The 27,829-nt window shown below is 41.3% G+C and overlaps 1 protein-coding gene and 1 long non-coding RNA gene across 2 annotated transcripts in view; one reads left to right on the forward strand and one right to left on the reverse strand.

Moving 5' to 3' along the window:
• Positions 1-278: 278 nt before the first annotated feature.
• LOC115357074 (uncharacterized) lies at positions 279-27,631 on the forward strand. The gene is made up of 5 exons (XR_003928069.1): positions 279-330; positions 9,259-9,263; positions 23,997-24,004; positions 25,068-25,076; positions 27,621-27,631. It is a non-coding gene; the product is annotated as an uncharacterized LOC115357074 (long non-coding RNA).
• Positions 22,576-27,829, reverse strand: part of LOC115357073 (protein mono-ADP-ribosyltransferase PARP6) — a 28,224-nt gene continuing 22,970 nt past the window's right edge. The window contains exons 19-23 of the mRNA XM_030048427.1: positions 26,381-26,450; positions 24,813-24,892; positions 24,349-24,412; positions 23,901-23,985; positions 22,576-22,678 (exon numbers count right to left, since the gene is read on the reverse strand). Of these exons, the coding sequence (XP_029904287.1) occupies positions 22,576-22,678; positions 23,901-23,985; positions 24,349-24,412; positions 24,813-24,892; positions 26,381-26,450 (402 nt within the window). The remainder of the gene's footprint in view (positions 22,679-23,900; positions 23,986-24,348; positions 24,413-24,812; positions 24,893-26,380; positions 26,451-27,829) is intronic.

Genomic DNA, 27,829 nt, shown 5'->3' on the forward strand with positions numbered 1-27,829 from the left:
TCCGTCTTTGGCTCATTTTGTCTTTGTGTCCCCCTTTCCTTTTTCTCTGTGACTTGCGCTCTACCTCTCTTTTTCCTCATTAAAGCTTTATGTGCAGCACGTTAACATCAATAAATCATTACCACATTAAATTTGAGATTCTACACTTCTTTTTACATTGTGTGCCACTGGGTCAGATTTCTGCTGGATTGCTTTAAGGCACAAAACAGGAAGGGCCTCTGTGCAAATGGAGCCAAAGCTTTTAAAGTTTTCTACTGTGACAGATAATGGAACAAGGAGTGAAAGGCCAATGGAAAAATCACCTCCAACATGTTTATACTCTTCAGTAAAGTGAAAGAAAAAAAAAAGCACACGGCGCAACACCAGAGAAAAGAAGGAGAGGGGATACAAGCAGCAACAGGTTAGATGGGAAATGTGGTCTGAAACACACTGGCACTACTGTTACATCTGCCGGCTGGCGTGAGAGAGAGACAACCAGTTATCTCAATTATGATCTCATTTGTTTATGGTAATTATGCCAAGGTCTTACAATATGCATATACATGTATTTAACAACCATATATTTATGTTTAAAAATGGTTCAGTAGCACCTTTAAGTGATTCTGACTGTATTCTGACCTGATATATTGTTTTTTGTTGTTGGCCGGCTTTTTGTTTGTCTTCATTGCTGTATTCTTGCCCAGGTCTCCCTTGAAAAAGAGATTTTAAAACCCAATGGGACTAACATGGTTAAATAAAGGTTAAATAGATTCCCTTTATTTATTTATCCATCTCTGGCTCTGGCGTGCTCTTTCTTCCTAGCTCCCTCCTCTTTCAATGTCAGAATGGCTTTATTAGCATGACAAGTCGGCTTATGTCGCCAGAGCACTTGTAGATATTAAAAAATAATTAATGTAAAATCTGCACAAGTAAAAGCAAGTTTATACACTGAGACAATATTTATGGATACATTTTAGCAGAGCACAATAAATCAAAATGAACCATTCTTTCTCACTTCTGCGCCTGTTTTCTCCTCCATTTTCCTCTCCTGTCTCTTTGCTTTCTGTGTGCATCTGTCTTGCTGTCCCTTCCTCTCTCTGTCTCCATGTCTGTCTCCCCTCCCTCCCTCGCTCTCTCTCTCCCTTTGTCTTTCAGTCTCTCTCTCTCTCTCTCTCTCTCTCTCTCTCTCTCCCCCTCTCTGCCCTTCCTCTCCCGGCCTGCCACGCTCTCATTTGTCACATTTACAATGGAAACATCCAAATTTACAGATGCTATCAATTAATCACCTCCGCTCTAATTACAATCCAATTAACCTCTGTTTCCACGCGCCATGCTGCAGGATGGCCAGCTCCCTCCCTACTCAATCACACTGCTCAGGGAGAAGGGAGGGGGGGTCAGATTGAGAGATCGAGGGGAAAGTGAAACGTGGAATAAGATTCACCAGGAGAAAAAGACAGTATGAGGGACAGACGGATAGATAGATAGAAGGATAGATAAAATGATGTCACAGAAATATTGGAAAACATTAGTATTTACCATGAACAAACACCTCCATTGTTGAGATGGTTAGCTGCCTCCACCAGCTTCCATACTGTTCATGTGAAGGATAGTCGATGAAATATAAAAGTAATGGACTCTGTGTCTGTTTCCTGACACGGCGACGGTGCAGTAACTGTCGTGCAGGAACGCCGCGGAGCAGACAACTCAGACTAGCATGGCAAGGCAGGAGATTCATTTTAGGTAGTTTTTTGAAAAAGGACTGATACTTGAGAGTTGCCTCATTGTCTCTCTAGCATACACTTTCTCACCCGGATGTGAGAAATAATCAAAAGTACTATGTTTCCTGAGTGAGAATGTTTACTCGAATGAATGATCAAATATATTGACAATTCACAAGCAAATACATCTTCACAACAGGTTAGTTGCAGTGGAATATATACTCTCTTTGTATTATATTAATAGTCTAACCTAAAGTAATTAATTCGCAATTGCTTAACCATAAATGGTATCAATATGACGCAATAGCTCAGTAAAGTATCTCAAAACTTATAAAAGTAATTAAATAATCAATATAAAACAATGTGTAAGACGTGTATGTATGTGTATATATGAATGGCGGACACACTCTACCAACAAATGAGGGTGTGGCTCACATACACACTTTACCATACTTGGCAAAACTTCACTTGAACTTCAAAATGTTGCAGACACATTCTGCTAAAACTCTTTTTTACAACTACAATTTTGCAAGTACTTTATCAGTGTGAAATACCGATAACATGCCTGAAAACAGGGATAAATAATCACAAGTGTGGTAAGGTGATGTTTCCTCAGCGAGAACATTTACTCAAAATAGGAAAATACCGCAATTTCCTCCGGGCATGTAGGCGGAGAAAAAGCAATCAATCTCTGGCTAGCAGATCAAGACAACTGTGCAGATCACTGATATTCTCATTATAGTTTAACTAAATGAAAAAAATAACAATAACAAATGAAATAAAGAATGAGTAAGGCTTTTTTAGCATTTCAACTCTTTTTAACAATGATTTTTTTGCTGTTTTTAAAATAATTTTCAATACATCTTATGAATTATTTTTCATGGTCTTTTTAACCTTATCACAGGATCTTAATCTTATCACAGACCATGAATTTACTGAGGTTTTATCTCTTGTAGCAGATCTTTAATGTATTAACTTGTCACATATTAACTTGTCACAGAGGAATCTTATCAATATTTATTTGACTTTGCAAAACACAACCTGCTCTCAAGGTAACAAAATTTGATACAGATTGATCTGATGTAAATAAGTACTCAGTAGTGCCATCATAATTCAGTTGGTACCCTTAGAAGTAGGCCTACTGAATTCTGTACCCAATATGCAGACGACATGCAGATCTACCTCCCTTTCAACTCCCAAAACCTGGTTAATCTCCCTCTACTGAAAGATGAAAGTTAAAAGTTGCATGGTAGGGATTAATATTTTTCCACAGAAGCACATTATCCCAGGAATCCTGGAAATCCCGACAACTAGACTTGTTTTTAAGGTATAACTTCAGCTCCACTCATTATGCATCGGTCATATTTCAAGCAACACAGAATGCAACAAGGAGAAATATGCATAAAATATAAACTTGAATATAAGCTTGAATTTAGCTATAGCTGCAAGAAATATGAAATGTTGCATTCCTTGCCTGTGATCTTTCTGCTGAGCACAGCCTCAAGGAGCTGATATTTGCAACCTGATCTCACAGAAATCCGTGAAATGAGCACGACCTCTTAACAACGCATTGCGTGCTCCTGGCACATAACCTGTTATAATTACGTCTGGCCACCACAGAAACAGCGTCCACTGAAAGTCAATTAGGATCCGTGTCGTATGGCCACCACGCAAACGCTGTCCACTGAAAGTCAATTTCACGTGGGTGGTAGTTCATAGATCCCGGAAGTGCAAATTTAATCAAAATAAAATAATAAAATAAAAAATAAAAAATCGCCAGTTTTCTAGACTAGACCTACCATATTGACCCGCATAAAAGACGACCCTGATATTAAGATGACCCCTCTTTTTCAAGACCATTTTTTGGAAAATAGGCTACTTTTTATATGGACAAAATCTTGTTTGAATAAAAAAGCCACCGGCCTGCATCAGGCGGGTCGGCCGCGACACCGGCTGGTACCGCGCCCACCCGGTCAGGTCTGCGGGATCTGACAGGTGAGCGGTCAGTGCCGCGGTCGGCCCGCCTGGTGCTATGGCCGGTAGGAGTAGTATCTAACATGGAAGGGCGCAAGCCAGTAATTTCGCCTAGGGCGGCACATTGGCAGAACCGCCACTGTATAGTTTATAATGTCATCATTTTCATATTTTTCTAGTCCACAAAAATCACATTTTAAGCCATTTTGAAATCAATGAACGAAATTTTATTTTAATCTGAAAAACACCGGCGTTACCAAGGCAACGCGCTTCATGCTACCTGGTGACTCCCGGCTTCTCGGCTTCAAAGACGTCACGCCGTGGGTGGTGGTTCATAGATCCCGGAAGTGCAAATTTAATCGGTATTCTGAAAAAAAGGTCTGATTATTAGCCATAACGTTGTAACCACCCAAGGCAGACTTACCACGAGCTATGAGGATGTGTAACGATGGCATGTGTCCACAAGTCCCGTATAATATCAACTTTATTTTAAGAAAACACGTTTTATTTGCGATATCATATCACGGAGAAGCACTACATTACCCATAATCCTAGTGTTTATCAGCGACGTGTCTGAATCGACAGCTTTCATCAATAAAGTCAATAAAATCTAATAAAGTGCATGAAAGTTGATAATGTGCTGATATGTTACGCCATTGAACACAACCCTTTCAGTCAGCGAAACAGAGCGGGTGGACAAACCGTCGGAACACGTCAAAAATAGCACTAAAGATTTATATAGTCTATATATATATTTTTTTTTCATAACACATCTTTACTCGTGGTATAAACATAGGCTACATGTTAAGGTTATGCTTTTGCTGTTGAAAAACTACCGTATGTATGGTTTTTAAACCTAAATTCACAATGTTTATCCTAACCCGGAAGAGGGGTACCAGAACTACAATTCGTGCAGAGTTGCAACACACAGAGCTGTCCTGCGCCATAGCTTTTGTAGTTCTAACATGTTATGTCTATTATATGAAGTGGTGATCACTAATTTTGCAATCTTAATCAAAGTTTTTGGGTGTGGGAAGAACGCCTGAATGGTCAGATTTTAATTTTTTTTTTCTTAAGATAGTGAAATCATGTTTTTTCCATGTTTTGACACTAGTCGGTGGCGCCCCCTATTGGTTTGCCATCGGACATGATAGTAGAGGTCAAGAGCTTTCCAAAAATGTTGACCCCATGTCTGTGCCATTTTTTGTTGCTGCACTGTAAGCCTTTAAAAGTGTCTCAGGTGCAAGGTTCTAAGGGCACTTGTGGGGAGCAGGAACTGCCCACTGGTCTCACACTGAGATATGTTACTCCATAGGTCAAGACCTTTCAAACGATGTCTTCATTGTTGTTCTGTGACAAAGTTTGATTTTCATCATGCTCCAAGTCAAGGCTGTCTCAGGTATACATCTGCAGACCTCTTTTAGGGCCAAGCTTGATAAAATCAGTCAAACTTCTTTAAGGGGGTATGTAATGGCCAAATTTATTTAGAATATTGATGTTAGTCATATACACAGTCATACTTTTCAATTTGGACCATTTCAAAGCTTTTTTTCCCCATAAAATACTCAATGTTTCATATTTCAGATTTTCCCATTAACTTAATGTGGCCACCTGAGACACTTTTAAAGGCTTACAGTGCAGCAACAAAAAATGGCACAGACATGGGGTCAACATTTTTGGAAAGCTCTTGACCTCTACTATCATGTCCGATGGCAAACCAATAGGGGGCGCCACCGACTAGTGTCAAAACATGGAAAAAACATGATTTCACTATCTTAAGAAAAAAAAAATTAAAATCTGACCATTCAGGCGTTCTTCCCACACCCAAAAACTTTGATTAAGATTGCAAAATTAGTGATCACCACTTCATATAATAGACATAACATGTTAGAACTACAAAAGCTATGGCGCAGGACAGCTCTGTGTGTTGCAACTCTGCACGAATTGTAGTTCTGGTACCCCTCTTCCGGGTTAGGATAAACATTGTGAATTTAGGTTTAAAAACCATACATACGGTAGTTTTTCAACAGCAAAAGCATAACCTTAACATGTAGCCTATGTTTATACCACGAGTAAAGATGTGTTATGAAAAAAAATATATATATATAGACTATATAAATCTTTAGTGCTATTTTTGACGTGTTCCGACGGTTTGTCCACCCGCTCTGTTTCGCTGACTGAAAGGGTTGTGTTCAATGGCGTAACATATCAGCACATTATCAACTTTCATGCACTTTATTAGATTTTATTGACTTTATTGATGAAAGCTGTCGATTCAGACACGTCGCTGATAAACACTAGGATTATGGGTAATGTAGTGCTTCTCCGTGATATGATATCGCAAATAAAACGTGTTTTCTTAAAATAAAGTTGATATTATACGGGACTTGTGGACACATGCCATCGTTACACATCCTCATAGCTCGTGGTAAGTCTGCCTTGGGTGGTTACAACGTTATGGCTAATAATCAGACCTTTTTTTCAGAATACCGATTAAATTTGCACTTCCGGGATCTATGAACCACCACCCACGGCGTGACGTCTTTGAAGCCGAGAAGCCGGGAGTCACCAGGTAGCATGAAGCGCGTTGCCTTGGTAACGCCGGTGTTTTTCAGATTAAAATAAAATTTCGTTCATTGATTTCAAAATGGCTTAAAATGTGATTTTTGTGGACTAGAAAAATATGAAAATGATGACATTATAAACTATACAGTGGCGGTTCTGCCTATGTGCCGCCCTAGGCGAAATTACTGGCTTGCGCCCTTCCATGTTAGATACTACTCCTACCGGCCATAGCACCAGGCGGGCCGACCGCGGCACTGACCGCTCACCTGTCAGATCCCGCAGACCTGACCGGGTGGGCGCGGTACCAGCCGGTGTCGCGGCCGACCCGCCTGATGCAGGCCGGTGGCTTTTTTATTCAAACAAGATTTTGTCCATATAAAAAGTAGCCTATTTTCCAAAAAATGGTCTTGAAAAAGAGGGGTCATCTTAATATCAGGGTCGTCTTTTATGCGGGTCAATATGGTAGGTCTAGTCTAGAAAACTGGCGATTTTTTATTTTTTATTTTATTATTTTATTTTGATTAAATTTGCACTTCCGGGATCTATGAACTACCACCCACGTGAAATTGACTTTCAGTGGACAGCGTTTGCGTGGTGGCCATACGACACGGATCCTAATTGACTTTCAGTGGACGCTGTTTCTGTGGTGGCCAGACGTAATTATAACAGGTTATGTGCCAGGAGCACGCAATGCGTTGTTAAGAGGTCGTGCTCATTTCACGGATTTCTGTGAGATCAGGTTGGATATTTGACAAGTCTTCACTGTTATGAACAAATGAAATTTGTGAAAGCAAGTAATTTGGCATTTTCGAAGTCATGCTGTTAGGCTGAGTTGGATCCATATTCTGTTAGCAATCAGAGGCTGCTGGTGTGAGCCTTCTCTATGTTAGATATAGTAATAAAGTCAATGATCAGTCAGAGTTAACAGAACATTTATTTATTTTTACTCCAGCATTTCAAACATTGTGCAACTGTCCAAACAGAGCCTGTCGTAAGTCGACCTACAGTATGCTTTGACAAACAGTGAAAACAAATAGCAGAACACCTAATCTCCTCTTTCCACAATCGCTCTTTCTCTCTATATTCTCTATATACTCCTCCTTCTATGTATACACATACAGACGTGCAAACACAAACTCACACACGCATATGAACTTGTTCTTGCTCACACAAACCGTCTTGTAATAGTGATATGATATGCACATATGTACAGACTCTTTCTCTCACATGCAACACATAGAGCCCCTTCTGCTACTGTGTAGACACACACACACACACACACACACACACACACACACACACACACACACACACACACACACACATTTCTCTCTCACAACACACATAGCTATTTTTAAGACTACTCACTCTAAAGTGTATAGTAGGGGAAAAAATCATAGCACTTTGTGTTTGATTAGAGTACGTTTTCATTGTGTTGCAAATGTGGCTGTCACATATGTTTTAAGAAAGTAAACTGTTGGCCTACATATTAACTAAATATAGGCCTTTTCCAAAAAAAAAAAAAGTTTTTTTTCCCCCATTATTATATTTCTCAGGAAATGGGAAATGGTTTGGACGGCACACAACGTCCTGCAGTCTAATGAAAATTATCTCAGAAATCCCACTCTTTGGCCTCCCACATCACACCCCTGTCATTGCCCAGAACCTTGATCTCCTTTCCACCTACACCAGGACACATGTCAAGAACCTGTGCGTGATATCTGATGACGATCTAAAATTTGACAAGCAGCTTAATTCCATTGTGATTTCCAGCCACTTCCGTCTGAGAACCATTTTCCAAATGAGGCATTTCCTATCATTCATGTGTTAATATCATCCTCGTTAGATTTCTGTAACTCTCACTACCTAGGCATCCCTAAGGTTTCCATTTCCCATTTGCAACTAGTTCAAAATAAGCATTACTTTATTTTTATAGCACCTTTCTGAAAAAGTATTTGCAAAGTGCTTCACAGAAGAAAAAAAAAAACATTCTAAAAAGTCACACGGGCTAAAATCTAATTAAAAGAATATATCAGTTAAAGTAATAAAACCAATAAGTTAAAATGTTAATAAAATAAAATTAAAACATACTAAGAGATATTCTCAGCAGAAAAAAGACACTACACTTTACTACTGTAAGTTCAGGTTCAAGTTCAGCTTTATTTAAAATCACTGTTTATAGTCTCAAAGGAATTTACAGACCCACATGTTGACAGCAAACACAAGAGGACAACACTTTTTGACTTAATCTACGAGTGTTTTCAAAGAGGATAGTGATTCCGCTAGTCTGATCTCCTCATGATGGTCGTTCCAAAGTCTGGGAGCTCTAAGAGCAAAGATATGATCACGTCTTGTCTTCAACATAGAGTTGGGAACACATGACAAAGTAGATTTGGATGATATCAGGTTGCACCCTGGTACTTTTGTGTTAAGAGATCTATGATGTAGCTGGGGGTCAGACCATGGAGTGCCTTAGTAATCAATAAAGTCCTAAAATCATTTCTAAAACTAATACGTAGCCAATGGAGAGATCCAAAAAATGTTGTAATGTGTTCTCCTTCCTTTGTGCCAGTTAAACTTCTAGCAGCTACATTTTGAACAAGCTGAAGACTAACAAGGGACTTTTTACCAATATTAGAGTTCAAGGCATTACAATAATCTAGGCAGGATGTGATCAAGGCATGAATAACAGCTCTCAAGTGTTTTGCAGACAAAATGCTGTGGCCTAGTTATTAAAAAGGTCTAAAAAAAAAAAAAAAAAAAAAAAGAGAGAGAGAGAGAGAGATTACATCACCTTTATTCTTGCATCCCTGCACTGGCTCCCTGTTCAAACTTCAAAATTCTTCAAAATTGTTCCATGGTCTCATCTCTCCTTACATTCTGGAGCCTCTCACCCCTTGCAGCACCACCAGGTCCCTCAGGTCCTATCACAGTGGAGTGTTGATGACTAAAATGCATGGCCAAAGATTTTTCAGTAGCAGCTCCTCAGCACTGGAATAGGCTGCCGGAGGCCATCAGACAGGCCAAGTCTGAAGAAGTTTTTAAAGTGTGCCTCACCTACTTTTATTCTTTGGCTTTTAATTGTGCTTAAATGACAAGTTTGCTATTTTGGAATCTAGGCCCTATTTACAGATTGTCAGCATCATTTATCAGACGTACAGACAATCAATTCAGCAATTGTAAATGTCATCTTGCTGATACATGGCACTATAACAGTATTATTATTATTTAAAATGGCTCAATTTACTGCCAAATTTTTGATCAAACATTAGAAAAACTATTTTGACAGTACAATTAAGATCCACAGAGTGATTTGTGTTTTTTTGTTTGTTTTTGTTTGTTTGTTTGTTTGTGAATCACCAACATTTTAATTGTAGCAGACATTTCAGGTTTATGAAAGAAGTCATTGTGGATAAAACTGCAAATCAACAACCACCCCAGCGGCACCTACATCTTAGCATGCTTCAGCTGCCTCTCCAAAAGTCTAGAGATAAAAAAGAGTCTACTCTCTCTCTCAAACCTCGCTTATTTAAACAAATAAACACAAAAACTCTGATATAAGGGTAAAAAAAAATGAAGACTGTAGTGCAGCAGGCAGAGTTGCAATGCTGAGGAACAGTGTGCACAAAGTCTGTTTAAGTGGATCACTCAGCTGATTATAGTGAGGGTTATGCTCATGTCTGATTCGGGGGTTTATGAACATGTGACTAAACAACTACCATGCCTGCCTGAGCTATCACAATTTTCCATAACCAGTAGCATTAATAGAATCAAAATGAAGATTCACAATATTGGATTGCATCAATTGCAGGGCTGAATCGAATCGCACCAATCTCTTGGCAGCTTAAAAGGTATCTAGATGAATTGTATCAACCACGTATCAAGATCCATATCGAATCAGTCTCAGTGGGTGACATGCAGACTGTTGATAGATCGATAGAATAGGCATGAGAAAGAATGACATGAGCAAGTGAAAACAAGAAATTGGCTCAAGAGCTGATGGCTCAGAGGAGGATCATAGGTGTAACTTACGAGGAGACAAAGGAAAAAGAGCTAGAGGAAGCTAGAGTGAGAGACAGAGGGAGGGAGAAGGGAGGGGATGAAGGGCTGATGCTGCTGTTGTCAGGAGGATTGAGGAAAGAGGAAGGATGTGTCCAATACAGACGAGACTGTTCTGTTGTTGAGGGAAAGCAGACTGTCACCATGAACCACCTGCATAGGAAGAAGTGTGTGTGTGTGTGTGTGTGTGTGTGTGTGTGTGTGTGTGTGTAAGAGTGTGTGTGCGTGTGCATTTATATACACACATTCAAACTCACACACTCTCATGCATAAACACACACACACACACGCACACACGCACGCACGCACAGACTCCCATCCTGCTCTAACACAGAAGGATATACACCATCACTATTAGCAGCTCTGGATTTACAGTGGCCCGTCAGCATTCAGCTTTTAATGCCACATGGGGCCTGTTTTACAGCTCTGCCCCAGGGCCCCAATCGGCTTTCAATTAGCAGGTGAGCTGCAGCCCTGTTCCCAATCAATAGCCCAGTACAGACGGGCTGCAGGCACCCTGGGGCCCAAGCTTGGAGGGAGGAGAGAGGACGATGAAGTGGGAGGCAGAGAGAGGAATTGGCAAGAAAGGCTGAGGTGGAATCATGCCACGCCACTGGGCCAGAGGGCTGTTTGAAGGGGCTGGGCCTGTCACTTCCTCTCATTCTACACACTGAAGTGCACGGGAACACACACACACACTGCACAATCACATGCACATGCTCAAGCTCTCACTGCAAGAATTGCCTCAACAAGCATTTATTCTTATATTCTAGAAAAAGTATAGTCTGTAGTCCAGAAAAGTTTGCTTCTTTATCTGTAGACACTATTAATTGCATACGTTTGGATTTTTCATGCTCTGTTAAAACTGCAAATGTTAAACTGTTAAAAGTGAATTTGTTGAATGAATGGATGGGGAAAAAAACTGTAAGGTGCAATTTCAAATTGAATGTAATAGCTTGATATTAAATGTGATCATTGTTAAATTTATCTTTAAGCTATCAATGCTATCTTTCCTATTTCAGTTTTCTTAATTTGCATGAAACTTCACATTCATCTTCACATTCAGAAATTAGATTGTGAATTCATTCATTACTCAATATGGTCATGACAAATTCAAATATATGCAGTTCAAATACAAATTCTGCTACCAGTAAGCTCTTTCAATACAATATCTGCCAGTGGGTGAGATATTTTGCTTGTTCAAGAACTTTAATCAAAACAAGTGACAGTATCTTCAAATAAAGCAGATCGCCCCTCTTCTTTCAAGATAATGTCACTTGGCTCAAGACAACGTCAGTAAGGCAGTGGGTTGCATTAAACAGTTGGATTGTTTCACAAAGGAAAGTAAGATTTCCGGACTGATTATGACTTAGTAAGATGGGCATTTTTTTGCAGCATCTTTTATCAAAGGGCTGTGAGACAGTCCCACGCTTCTTTTCAGGAACACCAACACTCCCTGCATGACTCAGATCAGTGTCTTCCGATAAACTCTAGTCGAGAAAAGCTCCATAGCTGCTTCGCTTTGGAGTTAGGACTTTAAATTCCTGCACTGGGACTGAAGTGATTTGCAATACACACACACATACACACACACACACACACACACACACACACACACAAATATATTTACACTCAACCGAATCCACGTCTCATCGAGGCTCAGTTTGGCCAAACTCAATTGTCAGGCAGGAAGAACCAAGGGAAAAAGAATGAAGTGTTTCAATTCTCCTCCACCTCTCTGAGACACCACCGCATGGAGAAATAGCCAAGTCATTTTAATTAGACTAACAGTGCACCACATGCTTTGGTCCCTACCTCCAACACATGAAAAAGAAAAATCTCATTCCCCCCTGTGACAGCAGACAGAGGGAGAACCTGCCAAAGCAGGCAGCTTGGCACAGAACTGGCATTCGCTGAATAGCGGAACGAAGCGCCATTTTTACATCATGCTGTACTGATTGTCAGAAGAGCTACCCGCGTCAAGCAATTTTCTGTCTCTGTTTCATTTTTTCCCTCTAAGTGTTTTGTAGCCTCGTGAGAAGCGGGAAACAAAGGGAGTGCGGTGCATCGCAGAGAGGTTAGAGAAGATTGGAAGGCATTGAGGAGGGGGAGGAGGAGGAGAGCAGGAGGAGGAGGAGAGGAGCTACAGGGGAACTGGAGTGACACGGGTGGCTTTGAAGGTTCCACAGCAGGGGAGGAGGGGAGGTGGAGAGGTGGAGAGGGGTTGGGTAGATAGGGGAGAGGTGGGAGAGATAGCCCGGTCCCCTCCAACATCTCTCACCCCCACCCCCATCTCTCTCTCCCTGTGCCAGTGCCGGGGGTTAAGAGGGAGAGGAGGGAGGAGGAGGGCAGAATAGGCATCCCAGCAAGAGGTGTATCATTTCGCGTGTGTGCGCATATGAGCTTGTATGTACATGAATTGTATGTTTGCATGTATGTGCATGCGCAGATTCTGTGGGAAAAAGATAAATGTGTGCTTATGGTTGCATGTGTGTAAGTGCGTGTTTCTGGGTGTCTATTTGAATATATGAACACATGCAGCATTCACGTCTCTGTGCAAGTCTGAGCATATGTGTGTGCTTGCTTGCGAGCGTGCATGTGTGATGGGAGAGCGTCCCGCTACAGTACATCTCACTCTGAGCGGCACAGAGGCAGAGCTCGAGCTGCTGGAAGGCGGAGAGACAGGCAGCTCTTCCCTCCACACATCTCTGTTCAAAGGCGCCATCAAAGTCTGGCAGAAATGTCAGTGCTGCAGGCAGGGGACCGGCCTCTGAATGTCAGTCCTTCTCAGGTCAACACAGAGAGCCAGCCTGCCATACACAGACAGTGGGAGAGAGCGAGAGAGGGAGAGACAGAGAGTGAGTAGATGAAGATAAAAACAGCAAACACAGGAACAGTAATTGGGGTAAAATGATAAAACGGCTGAGAAAGGGGGAGAAAGATGAAGTGATGGTAGGTAAGAGAGTGATGAGGAACAAGAGAGAGATTGCAGAGTGAAATAATAAGAGGATGAAATAATCAAATGTTGGGTTTTGCTGTTTGGGGCAAGACAGAGTTTCTTTCATTCTGTCAGTGTGTATTTCTGTGGTTACAGCATGACAGCGAGTCACTTAAGGCCAGAGATCTAGAGAGAGCTTCAGCAAAAGAAGTAATAAGGAACAAACTGAAAGAAAAACAAGCTCCAGACAAGATGCTATATGATGCATACATGTCCTTGCTTCTGAAAGGAATAAACTCACACAGAGACAGATATGAAGCAATCGATACACTCAATGAAACACAAGACAGAAAGGAGACAATGATACCCAGGCAATTATACAATAATGATAGGTGTGTATATAATACACACATACAGAAAGAGGGGGAGATTGGAAGATATACAACACAGACAAAAATGTGCAAAAAACACACATACACACACATACACCAGTGGCTGTCCTGGTGCAGGCCATGAGGAGCCTGTCAGATTACAGAAAAGTAATTGAATGGTAAGGGAGCAGACAACACATCTAGCACAGCCGGACTCCTGAGGCGGCCGCCACCAAACCAGAGCTCAGGGGAAATTCAGTGCCCACTTAATAGTGAATTGGAGATGGGAGATTGTGTGTGTGTGTGTGTGTGTGTGTGTGTGTGTGTGTGTGTGTGTGCATACAGAGGACAAAGGAGAGCGCCTGTGGTAGAACTGAAAATGGTCGCTAAAAATTTTTGAAGAAGGCTGATTTGGGAAACTACTTCACATGAACAAAAACCCCTTTGAAAAAAGCATGACAAAAACAGATACACACACACACACACACACACACACACACAGGCTGCTGAATAAAAATAAGAGGGGCATGACAGAGCAGAGAAAAAGAGAGAGAACATGACATAGAAAGAGAAGTGACAAGGATAGAGAGAGAAGTTGTTTCTGTTGTTGAGAAAGGCAGGTGAGATGAAAAAGAGAGGGAATAAGCTGAAGAGGAAAAGAGGCAGGGTGAGAGACAGACGAAGACAAACTGGAGAGAGATGGAACAAGACAGATATGCAGAGAGAAAGACAGGCAAAGAAAAAGAGTGAGGCAGGAGGATTGAGAAGGAAGAGGATAGGCAGAGAGAGGCATGCAGAAGGTAGAGAGAGGGTGAAAGAGAAAACAGAACAAAACGGCAAAAAAAGAGGGAGAGAGAAATGCAGACTGATAGGCACGGGAAGAAACTGAGAAAGAGACAGAGAGGTAAGGGGAATAAGAAGACAGGAGGAAATGAAAAAGAAAAGAGAGGCAGGAAGAGAAAGAGAGGGAGGTATATGACAAGCCCGACTGTCCATCTGTCAATGAGTGTCTCCAATAACAGAGAAATTGACAAGTGACTGTTGTGAGGGAGTAAAAGAGAAGCACAGTGCGGCGCTATATGTGGAGTGAAGACAAAATGACAAATGAATGTGCTTTTTCTGAATGCCACTTTATTGGCGATGTTCTCTATACCAAATGTCATTTTATTCCCGTGTGAATAGTGAGGGACGGACAGACAACATATACACAGCATGATATGGACTGAAGGGGTGGTGGGAGTGTGTGTGTGTGTGTGTGTGTGTGTGTGTGACAGGCAGCCGACTTCTGTTGGGTGCCTGTCTCTGTAGACAGGAGCCCGGCGGCTGGATAGAAACTAACAAGTAGCTTCAGTCTGGTGAGAAACTGAGAAAGAGAGGAGTGAGAGGGCAGGATAGAGAGATCGAGAGAAAAAAAGAGAGAGAGATGGTGAAAGCAAGCTGCAAGACAGAGAAAGGCAGGGTAAGACAGGGAGAGGAGAAAGGGGAAGGAGAGAGGGAGACAGGAAAAGAGAAAAAGGAGAACGTCTGCTGGGTGTAAAGTTTCCCCTGGATATGATATGTGGATGTGGGGATGTCATCAAGTCTGTGAAGTGGAAATAATAAAGAATTAGGATTGTCTCAGAAGACAGGGGAATTAATCCAAAATGAATTACGAAGGGGAGTGAGGAGGCTGAGGGCAGGAGGGGGGAAATCAACATCAGCGCCTTCTTTTTCCTCTGCTTCGAGGCAGATAGGGGGCGGTTTCTGCTAGTTCTTTGAATGCCATAAAAATTTCACTAATAACAAAGGGAAAACACACATATACACACACGTGCATAAACAGAAGAGGAGAAATTGGTAGTAGCAGGGAGAGTCATAGAGAGAGCGAGGGAAAAAAAGGAGAAGAGGGAGAAAAAAATTAAAACAAGGGAGGGATGTGAAGGAACTGAGGGTGGGCACTGTTGCTGCCAGATTGCACCGCTCTTTTGTTCCCCGTCGTCTTTCTGGAGAGGGCTGCCGGTGTTAAAGAGGAGACGCCGCGGAGGCCATTGTAATAAATGCCACTTGTAAATTGCGGAGTGGAATTATACAGCGTGCAGATGGATCCATACGCCTGAGCAAAACGTGGCCAAAAAAAACCGGGAGCGATAATTAAGACTTAGGGGGTGAATGACAGAGCCATTTGTGACGACGGAATATGGCGTCTCCGAGCTCTCTGGGAAACAGAAGGGCTCGGAGAGGCTCGGTGTCACAAAACATTACCCACACAGCTGTTGGCTTTATGAGCAGAGCTGGTACACTCCCCTCCCACTCCCTCTCTCTTTCTCTCTCCCTCTCTCTTTCTCTCTTTTTCTCCCCATTTCTCTACCCCCCCCAAACACCACCACCCTCTCACCCCAACCCCCCAACCCCCCCATCTTTTTCCCCCCACTCCCTTCATCTGGGTCGATTCACACAGTGGTGCTGTTCTCTCCCAGTTTGTGCCATTTTAAAGCAACATGCCCCCCCCCCTCAGCCTACCTCTTCCTCCATCACCACCTCCTTCCTCCCCTCTCTTCTCTCCTCACACCACCATCCTCACCATCTCTGAGGGGACTAGACAAGGACTTGTACTCCATCATTCAAATCCAGGGAGGAGGAAGAGGAGGAGGCACTCCACATGCACACAAATATAGAGTATAACACCAGGGCTGAAAATTCAATAAAAAACACTGACACTGACAGTGTGGGGTACTTTTTTTTTTTTTTTTTTTTTTTGAATGGGAGTTTGGGCTTTACTGGGGCTCTGGGCTGACTGTAAAGTAGGAAAATCGAACTCTGTTGTTTTTCTTGTCCTTTTCTTTTTTCTTCTTCCTCTTTTTATTCCATCACAGTGGCGCCCACGTTTTCGTCTGCACAAGTCTTCGCACGCTATGCCACTGCTACATTCAGGGTTCATGTCCATGCTTTGTTCAGAACTTGTTTCAAGCATTTCATCTTGTTCAGTACAACTGTGTCATTACGCGCAAGTCTGATGCACTGCTGGATATTCACCATGTCTTCTTGACACGTGCAGTGGCACTGTCATGCTGACTGACTACAGAGCACAATAATGGATGAAAGCACAGAGTTGCATGCGTACTGTGATCCACTGTTGAATGAATATCCTGTGACCTTGTAGCTGCACTCAGTGAGGTTTTGTTGTCCAAGAGATCAACAGTCATTCAGTCTCATATTTAGTGATAAAATCTTGTTTTTCTTGAAAACAAGTTTTAAAAAATTACCACTGGGATGAGATCAGCCCACTTGTTTTTAATGCTAATCAACTTGAATCAAAATTTTCTTGTATCAAGTGCCATTTTCTTGATAATCTGCTTTAGTCTGCCTTGTTTCAACATATTTACACTTCCTTAATTTCTGAAACAGGTGTAACTGTGTTGGAAGCAAGTGGGATTATCTCTGGCTGATTTCCACATTGAATCTGACTCTAAAAGGAAGTGTGTCAGTATGTTGCCAGTGCACCTCTGCACATTTCTCATGCTTTGCAAATAAAGCAATCCTGATACTGAAGCGTTCCTCAGACGATGCCCTCTAGTTCCCGTCTCTCTGTAAGTCTATCTGTCTGCCTGGCTGGCTGGCCTGTCTTCTGGGCCTGTCTACCTCTTTGTCCCTGTCCCGCGGGCTTCAGCAGCATACAGAGTAGCCTGCGAAGTCTTAACTCGAAGAGACCCCTTCGCGCCCCGTTAAACCGCCGACCTTCTCTGTCACTCCTGTCGCCCGCCACTGCCGACGACGGGGGCTGGACCTGCAAGCTAAGAGACCCCGAGCTCAATAAAAGTGTGGGTGATTAAACAACTCCCCGTAATTGCTCCTTTTGTGCAGGAATCAAACGGTCACGCTGATTACAGAGGCAGGAGAGCGGGAGGCTGGGAGCGGTCGCTTCCTCCAAGGGCCAGACACCCTCGGTGACCCTCTGCCCTCCCGTCACTACTTTTATCCTACCAAACAACCACAGTGTAAAGGGTGTGTGTGTGTGTGTGTGTTTACCTGTGTGTGTGCCTGCATGCATGTGTGGGTGCTCATGCCCGGTGTGTGTATATACTCATGTCTGTGTGTGTGTGTGTGTGTGTGTGTGTGTGTGTGTGAGGTATATGCAAAGAAAGGTATCAAAACAAGCATGAGTAGAACAACACCAGAGCTCCCCACGGTGGTCGATTGTTGAATTACAGAAGGAAAACGAGCTGATCATATCGTAGCGAATTGATGTGCAGTTGTGTGCCACCAGCCAGCTGGCTTTGGTAATGGGGGACAAAGCCAAACCACAGGACCATGTCCAACATGGGGGCTGCGTTTCGGAGATCATAGTAACACGTGAACCATACACATCACCTGCTAGTCGCACACGTACAGATATCAGTGCAAGGGCCGAGTCACGGGCCCCTGTCAAATGGGTCAGCATGAAAGGGAGGGGCCCAATTAGCATGGCCAGAAATACACACATAAAGTGCCTTTCAAGGGTCCATGAGTGCTTCAGCTTCCCCATGATTATGCCCACTCTCCACACACCCTGCACTTGTTATACACATGCAAGGCCTCCAGTGCCAAAACAGCCATCAGACTTTTGCCGTGGAATGGTGATGAGCTGTGTTCAGAGAAGAGAGCACTCTGTGGTCCAAGTGACTGAGAAAGAGAGTGAGAGAGAGAGAGTGAGAGACAGAGATAGATAGATAGATAGAGAGAGAGAGAGAGAGAGAGAGAGAGAGAGAGAGAGAGAGTGGTGAAGAATTGGCCTGTCAACAAGCATTACAGAATTGTTCTCTTTGAGGTGAGAGTGCATCCTGCTTGTGTTACCATACATAACCAGGACAGACTGAGATTGAGGGAATCAGTGTAAACTTTGTTGAATTTGCATGGTAATAAAATAATTTAAATGCAGCTTTGACACGTCTGTTAGTATTGCAGTATGCAGTACATGGATCTGCCCTGCACCACTTCCACCAGAGCCAAAACAGCGACTTCTCAAGAGTAATTATGTTTGACCTTTGAACCTCTTGTCTTCATGTCTGCTCTAGGGCTTGTTTTTTTCCCCTGTCTTACAATGCACATGGTACGTTTATTGACATGAATTAGATATATGGTTGCTGACAGAATAACAATATTATGCGTGTGTGCAATTGTGTTTGCTGTTACTGTTTTTGTGTCTTTATCCAGGTTATGTGACACCTCAGTGTGATAACAAGAGGAAGCTTTTTTCCTCAAAGAAGCTTTGATATTATAAGGTATGTATTTTCCATTTGAAATTGCTGGGCTTAATTTATTTTTCCTATACAAAGAAAATAAACTGAATTTGGTATTGCACTCATCACTGTGTAGTTACAAAGTGCACTTCATTGATCGGCTTGTCCTTTACTTAGTTCTTTACTCACAAGCAATATAAATAACAAATGATCAATACTATAATGGAGCAATATTATGCCATTATGACAGTACTTTAGCCACTTTGCTTTTTTTCTATTTTCTTTTTTTCCTGCTGCAGTGGTGTGGGAAGACCCCGATTCTCTACCAGCTGCAGAAACCATATATGGTGTATATGTCCATGTTAAATACCTTGAAATGAAATGTATTTGAATTTGGCACATTTTCATATATGGACATACATGTTCTCTTAAATTTGTGTACAAATAACCGGCCTTTAAACTTTCCAATTGCATGTAATGCATAGGCCATAGTCCAATTTTGCATGCAGGTGATACACCAATCCAGCAGTAATTGATCCACCGATTCCATGACATAGAATATTGGTGAATGGGTCAAAATGGGTCAAACACACATACTTCAATGTGGGGGACCAGAGTTCAAGTTGCCTGGTGACGTTATCTGGTAAACTAGCTTGCTCTCTTTTCCTAACCCTAAATTTGTAAAGATCAAAGAGACAGGGTTTGACAAACACTTTCTTCTCTCCTTTTCTTATAGGCACACATATCAGTTAGACATGTTTGTTCAACATATATGGCCACCATATGTATCACCATATCCAGAGGATGTATATACATTTGGTTCATATGTGACCACACGTGTTTACATATATGACAAAGTTTCTCTTCATCTAGACTGTGTTTAAGCTGAATGTGTCAGTCTAATTTCAAATGTAACGTTTCTATGAACAGGTGTGTTGATTAAAGATCACTGGTTCATGAACCTCAGAAACAACAGGTAACCTCTGTTTCCTTTTCAGATGCGGAAGTTGAACAAGCCCTGATTTGCAAAAATACAAATAACATTATAGGTGATACATTATTTGATTAAACCATTGTATTAATTCTATAGGTAATGCAGAGTTACGACCACAGAATAACCACAGCCCAGCTTGATCCTCAGCCTATAACAGAGCTGGAAATGAGGGCTGAGGTAGTCTGTGTATGTATGGAGTAATGGCGCCACCTGCTGACTAAAAACACTACTGTAATATGTCAGCCACGTTCAACACTCCCATTCATTATTGGTCAAACAACGTGAACCCCCCCCCCCAACACACACACACACACACACACACACACACACACACACACACACACACACACACACACATAGACATCAAATAAAAGAAGACAGTATCTAAAATTGTGCAAAATCAGGCTTTATTCTTTTTTTAATCACAGCCTTTCATCAACATCATCATCGTCGCCTTCATCATAATCACCATCATCGTCGCTATTATCATCATCTTGAAAACAACTCCCAAGGAGAGAATGAGAGAGAATAGATTCTTAAATAGATTGACAGCTCACTCCTGGCACAAACAGGTGTCAACTATCAGCACAATGCTGCAACAGGACAGGTGCAGGGGAGCCCCGCCCAGAAAATCTCTCTACAAGTTGACTGTACATGTGCACCTCTCTCTGGGTAATACATTTCAGCAATGTCTCCAGTGTCCTTATTTACAATTCACTATCCATCAGTGCCTCAGTGTCCGTTCTGTATGCAGAGCTTCGAGATCCAGTAGGTACTGGAGGCCCGTCCTGGTACAGACATAGTTGATGAATATTCGGTACAGGTCTCGCTGACTCTAAAAATCCTTTTTTTTCCCCCTCTTGTTCTTTTAACCGTCTACTGCAGGTCTGACGGCAGTACATTTCTCCAGTTTAGGCAAATGTTGAATAAGTGCAATGTCTAGTATAATGTCGAGAAAATACAAATCCACACGTACATACATACAGTACATAACTAACTGATAAACTGGGTTAACTATACAAGGTTGTCATTCCCCAAGGTGAAACCATAGAGTTGCACAGTAATGCACTTCAATAACATCCAGTGTCCAGTGGTTGGAAGGGGGGATGTGAGCTCGCCCAAATGGGCAAATAGTTTGGTAATTGTCCAAGATTTTCTGTGGAGTGGTTATTTTAAATTGTTAATCCAACAGGATGTGTGGTATCTGAAGATATTCATTCCAAAATGAAATATTCGAGTTGAAGAAAAACTGACACATTATACACAAAATAATGGCAGTTGGTCATTTTCAAATGAATGTAGGCAAACATATTTTGACAGACAAAATGACATAACATATTTGCAGACTGAATCCCCTGTATGCTAAGGATGGCATTTTGGAAAGGAACTCTTCACATGATGTGTGAGTGTTTCTGTTTGCACTTTGCAGGCTCCCCATTCCATCATTTGTGTTTTCATTTTGGTGACCGATTCTCATGGATATAAAATTTCCTATCTCTTGATCTATACTGCAGTTTGTACTTTCTTGTTTTTACTTGAAAGATCCTCTGTGAATTGAGGACGTTTTATGAAATTATGAAATCCAATCAAATCTTATTTTCAAAATTTGGCTTGACAGCTAATTTATTATTATTATTATCATTATTATCATTATTATTATTATTATTATTATTATTATTACTCTTCCTGAAAAGGCTGACATTTGGGATATGTGAGGTTTTTACAGTTCACACCTTCACAACAATATTCTCATTGCTGTATTAAAAAGAAAAACACAATGGTAATGATCTTTGAATTTCCGTAACATGTGATCAAGTCATCCAAACTGAGCTCAGGCTATACCTTAGTGGATTCTGGGAGCCTCATCCAGTGAATGAAGACAATATAAGAAAGCAATGCTTGCCCCACAGCTAATCATATCACAGACCTTAATCCATGTTATTATTCAAAGAATATTAAATAAAAGGATGACTGAGACAATGCCTTTGCAACACAATAAAAGAATGAACCTCTATATGCATGTAAATCCATTACTTACTAGCCACAAAGGGATGTAATTATCATTTTCGAATGATTCCTTTTTTACTAGATATTCACAAAGAGAAATGAGAAATTGAGATAAATAGTCCAAAGGATCCACAGAAGTGCAGCTGATAAAAGAGAACAGAGGGAGCCCTGTCAAGGCTGCAAGGGAAATGAGAAAACAGGGTCCGACAGGGTGTTGCATGTGTAAGTGTGTGTGTGTGTGTGTGTGTGTGTGTGTGTGTGTGTGTGTGTGTGTGTGTGTGTGTGTGTGTGTGTGTGTGTGTCTGTGTGTGCGCGCATGTGTGAGCACAATATATGCAAACCCTCTTGTTCTCTTTCTCTTTGTTTTTACGTGATTTTGTATCCGGTATGACTGCATGTGTTTATCCAAATGTGTATATCACATATGACCAGATCTTCTTTCCTTCACTTGTGGGTATACAGTTCTTTTGCGAATGTCATGAACTGAGCAAACGAGATCAACTTTAACCAGGGTAAACCTGACTGAAAGTAAGCAGACCACATAATTTTCCTTGTCTTTGAACGGAGGGAGAGGAGATCAAAGAGGAGAGAAAGGAAAAATGAGAGAAAGAAAACAAAAAGACCTTAGAGATAATGTGCTCAACAGCTCTCCCTCAGCCTTCAGTATTAAGCCTGAGGTCAGCTGGCCCAAACGTTCGCTCTGTCTATCTGTCTGCCCGTCTGTCTGTCTTGAACGTAGAGAGCTGGGGCTCCAAGCGATGCCGCTGAGCTTCCATTAGCTGGAGTAGATCTGGGTCCCAATTACGCGCATGATCTCCTTCTGGACCTTAGGCTCCTGGGTGTTGATGTTGGCATCTCCCACTTGGCCATCCTCATACCTGCACATACAGATGGTTTTACATATGTTTTCCAGTCAGTCGTCTGCTGCGTTTTCACACATCTACCCAACATGCTGTTGTGGTAAAATTGTTAGTTGCTTATGTTCATGTGATTGTCTATATTCTCATAGATATTATGTTTTTTGTTGTTTGTTTTTTTTTTAATCTGCTGTATCTGCCTCTACCTTTTTGTTGCTGCAATTGTTCATTAGAGCAGCAAATGTAAATAATTTAAGTTTCCTTTCATTTTGTCTTAAGAAGGGGGTATAGTACTGATTCAGAGAAGGAAAAACAAAACAAAACAAAACATCCTGATATATTTTGGTGCACAGAGACAGAAGATCATCATATTGAAAGAGAGTTGGCTGAGACTATTATTATGGGTTTTATATTATTATTATTATAGTTGTTGTTGTTAGCATTATTAAACTCATGGGTTATTTATGTGATGCTGTGTACAACAAACATTCATATTGTTATTACCATCATCACCCATTTTCTCCGAGCAGGAAAACACAATGCACTCAGACTTTTCTTGGGAAGATTTTGAACTAAATTATGTTTAGCTGTGATTAAAATTTGCATGCAGACCATCTCAACATTTTGAACAAGATGCTAACATGGCAATTGAGTTCTGCTGAATGCTCTTGTTCAACAGGTCACTGTGTTATGCATGGTTTATCCTCTCAGCTACAAACACATTTTTAACTTAAAATTGAAAGGACAGTTTTGGTTTAATTTTTATGTCATATGCAGTCGGTTCTTTGGTCCAAGAGGAAGTCAGCACAGCTTGGTGCATGACTAAACCACCAGCAAAGCCACCATTGACATGAAATGAGGATGAGTTATGAGTGACCACGGCATGTTGCTTAATTATTCATATTATTATTTTAGCTGTATTATGACATTATAACAGCATCAGGACATTAAACAGTCATTACAGTGTGAAAGAACGTGTTCTCAGGATCTTTACTATTGCTTGACTAAATCCACAAGCCTTTGTTTGATGCAAAATGAGAATGATGTAGAAAAAGAGATAAAAAAAAATCAAATAGGTCAACTGCTATGACTCCAATGTATTAAGAAAATTTCACTGTACATAATTTCACTTTTGCATGGTTTCACATAATTCTTCCAACCACTCTCAAATTATAGACCCATCTGACTACTACTTCAGTTGTGTGGGATCCATCAAAGAGAAAAATGAATTTAGATTACTCACACAAAAAAGAAACGAGTGCAGACGTGATCGGACACTGGACACACCCAGATATTGCCATGTTTCTGCAAGTCCTTAGATGTGATTACTGTTGCAAAGAGAGAGGCGTGTTACACCACAAGTGCAAAGTGTTTAATAATGGTTACTGTTTGCCTCAAACTGAACTTGCCTTAAAAGAAAACTGTTCTATACAGCTAAAATTTATTGGTATATGACATTTTTAGTAGACAATGTAACACAGAACATACACCACAGGAGCGACTTAAGTGATTAAACAAATTTTAATTGCTTTTTCACTATGATGATGATAACGATTATCATTACGCTGGTTATATAAACCAGATTTATTTATCTCTGACTGCCCTTACTTACTGTTATTTTTCTCTTGCTTGCAATATCATATGAGTCTGTCAACATTAACACAAATTATAGAACCTCTGTTTATGGTTACCTTCACACAAAGCAATGCAGTTCAGATTCCGACTCTGGAGAAACCTTGACTGTATTGGACGGCTCTGTTGAAAAAAGAGACAACAGCAGGTCCCATCTGGCTGCTACAGTGAAGACCATGATTGAATTTAGATGTTGTTATCCGAAGCAACTTCAGTGCAAGTGTAGAAAAAGCTCAGTTTCCTCAACCACCATTATTACAAGCAACCCATAGTACTGTGTACAACGGTCACAGACAGGCCACTTTAATTACAATTCATTCTTCAACTGTCTCAAAGCTTTAAATGCTATTTAATCTGTCTCCCCTTCATTTACATTTCCTCTACATGTGAAAGGTCAATCTAACAGACAATATCTATACAGGATCATAGCTTTGTCCTGGATTCATGTGACCAATCTGTTTCTGAACAGGTGGTTTTCATAGATTATCTGTATGTGAGGCTATAATATATCCAGCTCCTTTACCTGTGGGATGGTGTTCATGCGGTTGTAACGCTGTACCAGTTCATCTTTGGTGGGCATGCGGTGCTGTCCTTTCCCCATTCCTGCAAGAAGCCGCAAACAGAAGGCAAAACAACATCAGTCAGGACCTGCGCATCTCCAGTCACTGAAGCTATGAAATCCCTCCTTGAGTTGAGTAGCATTCCTTTAACCTCCTTTAGCCTACATTATTTCAAGATGCTATAGGCTACTGTGTATCTGCTATGAAAGTAGCACAAGTGTTTATATGTTTTATCAGCACAGAATTTAAGGTCCATTTTAAACTTTACAAAGTGCCATCATTTATTTTTACTTTTTTGCTTTGGATCTTTTTTTGCAGAAGTGGTTGGAGAATATACTTTTTCTGTTATTCTTGAATGAACCTCTTCAAAAGTTTATTTATGATTTTAATTTTACAAGAACATATTAATCCACATGGACATAATGCAAGCAAATGCCTGTTGCACTACATTACAGTCTTAGCTAATATTCATGTTTTTAATAACCATCTTTAGATGGAGGGGAAATGTGGGGGTTGGGTGCCTTGCTTAGGTCTGTGGTTCTCAACTGATCTAGCCTCATTGCCTACATTTGTCTTTAGTCGTCACATAGGCAAAATTAAGGCAAATTTTGCATAAACTTAATTAATTTTGGATAGGCAAATTTAAGACCCATTCAGAATAATGTCACAAAATTGAAACTGTTGCAATCTCCAATGGTTTCATGCACTGCTAAAGTGCAAAATAACCAAGAAAAGTGAAGTAACACTTAAAATCCAATGGAATAAAAGGCCACTGCAACAGGAACTACAGATTCAGGCTTCCAAAAACTTTTCTTTTCTGAAAAGCAATGATACTTTACTCAACAGCAGGACAATAAAATACTTGTAAAGCTAGCTGGAGCAGGAAACGCTAGTTCCAAATACAAGCGCCATTTTTTTTTTTTTCTTTTTTTTTTTTTTTGACAAAGTGGATCCACTCAGGGATCTTTATTAGTGCTGGGCTCTGTTTATACCACAAATCTGCCCAGCAACTGGCTAGCTTGAGTTTCACTGAACTGTATCAGCTGTAGCTGAACCTCAATGACAAACTGTGAAAACTCTGTTTTGGAAGGAACACACAGCAGGAGTGTTGATGGTATAAGTCTTCATAATCTCTTTGTTTCTTTGGTAAAGAGGAAAGTGTTCTCATCTAAAGGCAGACTGGTAGGCAGCTAAAGTGTTGTTGTTTTACCCTGCCCCAATAACCCACCCTTCCACTGAAAAGAAAAGAACAGCCAACATACAAATTCAGTGACAGCAACAATATACAGGCACACCTTAAATATGGCATGGAGAACAGCACACGGGGTCAGAGAAAGACCCAAGGCCCAGTTCCCAAAATGGACACACGACACAGTGCAGCACAACAGGACAGCATGGAGGACCTTTCCATGATGACAACACAGTGTTCCAGCATGACTTCCAGGCCATTGTAAAACACAGAGCGGACTTAACCAACACAGCGGAAGACAGGGAGAGAGGCCAGAGCGAGGAAGGAAGGAGTCATCCCTACCTGAGTATCCAAAGGATATGCTGGAGATGGGGCTCAGATAGATGCCCTTTCCATACGCTGCCCCATGCAGCTTGGGTTGAAAAGAGCAGGAAGGAAGGGTCACTGAAGAGTCACAGGACAAACTCACATACACACATACACGCGGACGCACTTGCGCATACATACCAGAACTGTGTCACATCGCATTTGCATGTGATTCTTTGTTTTTGTTTTGGTCTGCTTGGAATACCAAACCGGTGGGGGTTCACCACAGCGGCTGTCAGTCCATTTAAAGGTGCACTGTGCAATATTGCCAAGGGCTGATTGACTGTTAAGACTTAAGTGACACAAAATATGTCATCTGATCATTGAGTCACCATGGTTCTCATTGGCTTGGTTCGTTGATATATTTCATGCTTATTCTCCAGTTCCACAGTTTTGTCACTGGAGTCTTAACAGGCTTCACTTCGATCATTCCTCAGCAATTTTTCATTGTGCACCTTTAAAAAAATCACAGAAAAGCATTTAATTTTGTATGCCTTTCTATGATTGATCATTAAAATCCATCAATCTTTTACTCCAAGTACATTAACACAAATAGAATTTAGTGTTACTGTTTGACCGAGGTCCTAAAAAGCAAACATGAATGCACGCATGCACAGCCACACCCACAACCACCCACACACACCCACACAGAAATCCAAAGAAGGTAGATGGCAAAGTGCCAAAGAAAGTGATACTTTCAGTCTTCCAGTGATTTGGATTGTTTTGCCACTCCTGTAATACTCAGAGTCCCAACATTAAAATGGGCTAGTAGAAAAACTGAATCTTGTGCATAAGTTGCTCAGGTGTTTAATCAGTGCTGACATGATAAATGAGACCAGACATGATAGCTTTAAGATGAAGATGACATGAGGACGACTAATGAAGCAGATGAACATTGCGGCTCATCTCAGATCAAGTATGTCCATAATGAGGAAAACTCAAAAGAACCACAGAGGTAAGATGGACACGTGCACACAGGCCACAGTGGAAGCAGACAAGAAACTGGATGAAGAACGAAGAACACCTTCACTTGTGGGAATAAAATGTGTGGTCGGACACAGCCGGAGGAAATCAAATGGGAAGACAGACAGAAATTTTGTGTGATGGCTGGGGCCGGAGGCAGACTCAGTCATCCTGCTGCTGTGAAACAGAATGATGGAGGAAGGGGTGTCAATTGTCAAGGTGAAACGGAGAGGAGAATGAGGAGGGAGGCGAGCACAGAGGCAAGATCAAAGATTGGGAGTTCAAAAGTTGGAGAACAAAGAAGGCATAAATGAAACGCACCGGCATGAAAAAGCATAAGGGCTGACTTGAAAGTTTCAAAGATCCTTGAGATTCCAAATATAATTGTGTTTAATCTATTCTCAAATCTCACCGATGTATGTCCAAGCATCTATTATCAGCCAAAGCTGCTTGTGCAAATGA

The sequence above is a fragment of the Myripristis murdjan genome, chromosome 3 (assembly GCF_902150065.1).
Source record: "Myripristis murdjan chromosome 3, fMyrMur1.1, whole genome shotgun sequence".
Classification (NCBI taxonomy): Eukaryota; Metazoa; Chordata; class Actinopteri; order Holocentriformes; family Holocentridae; genus Myripristis; species Myripristis murdjan.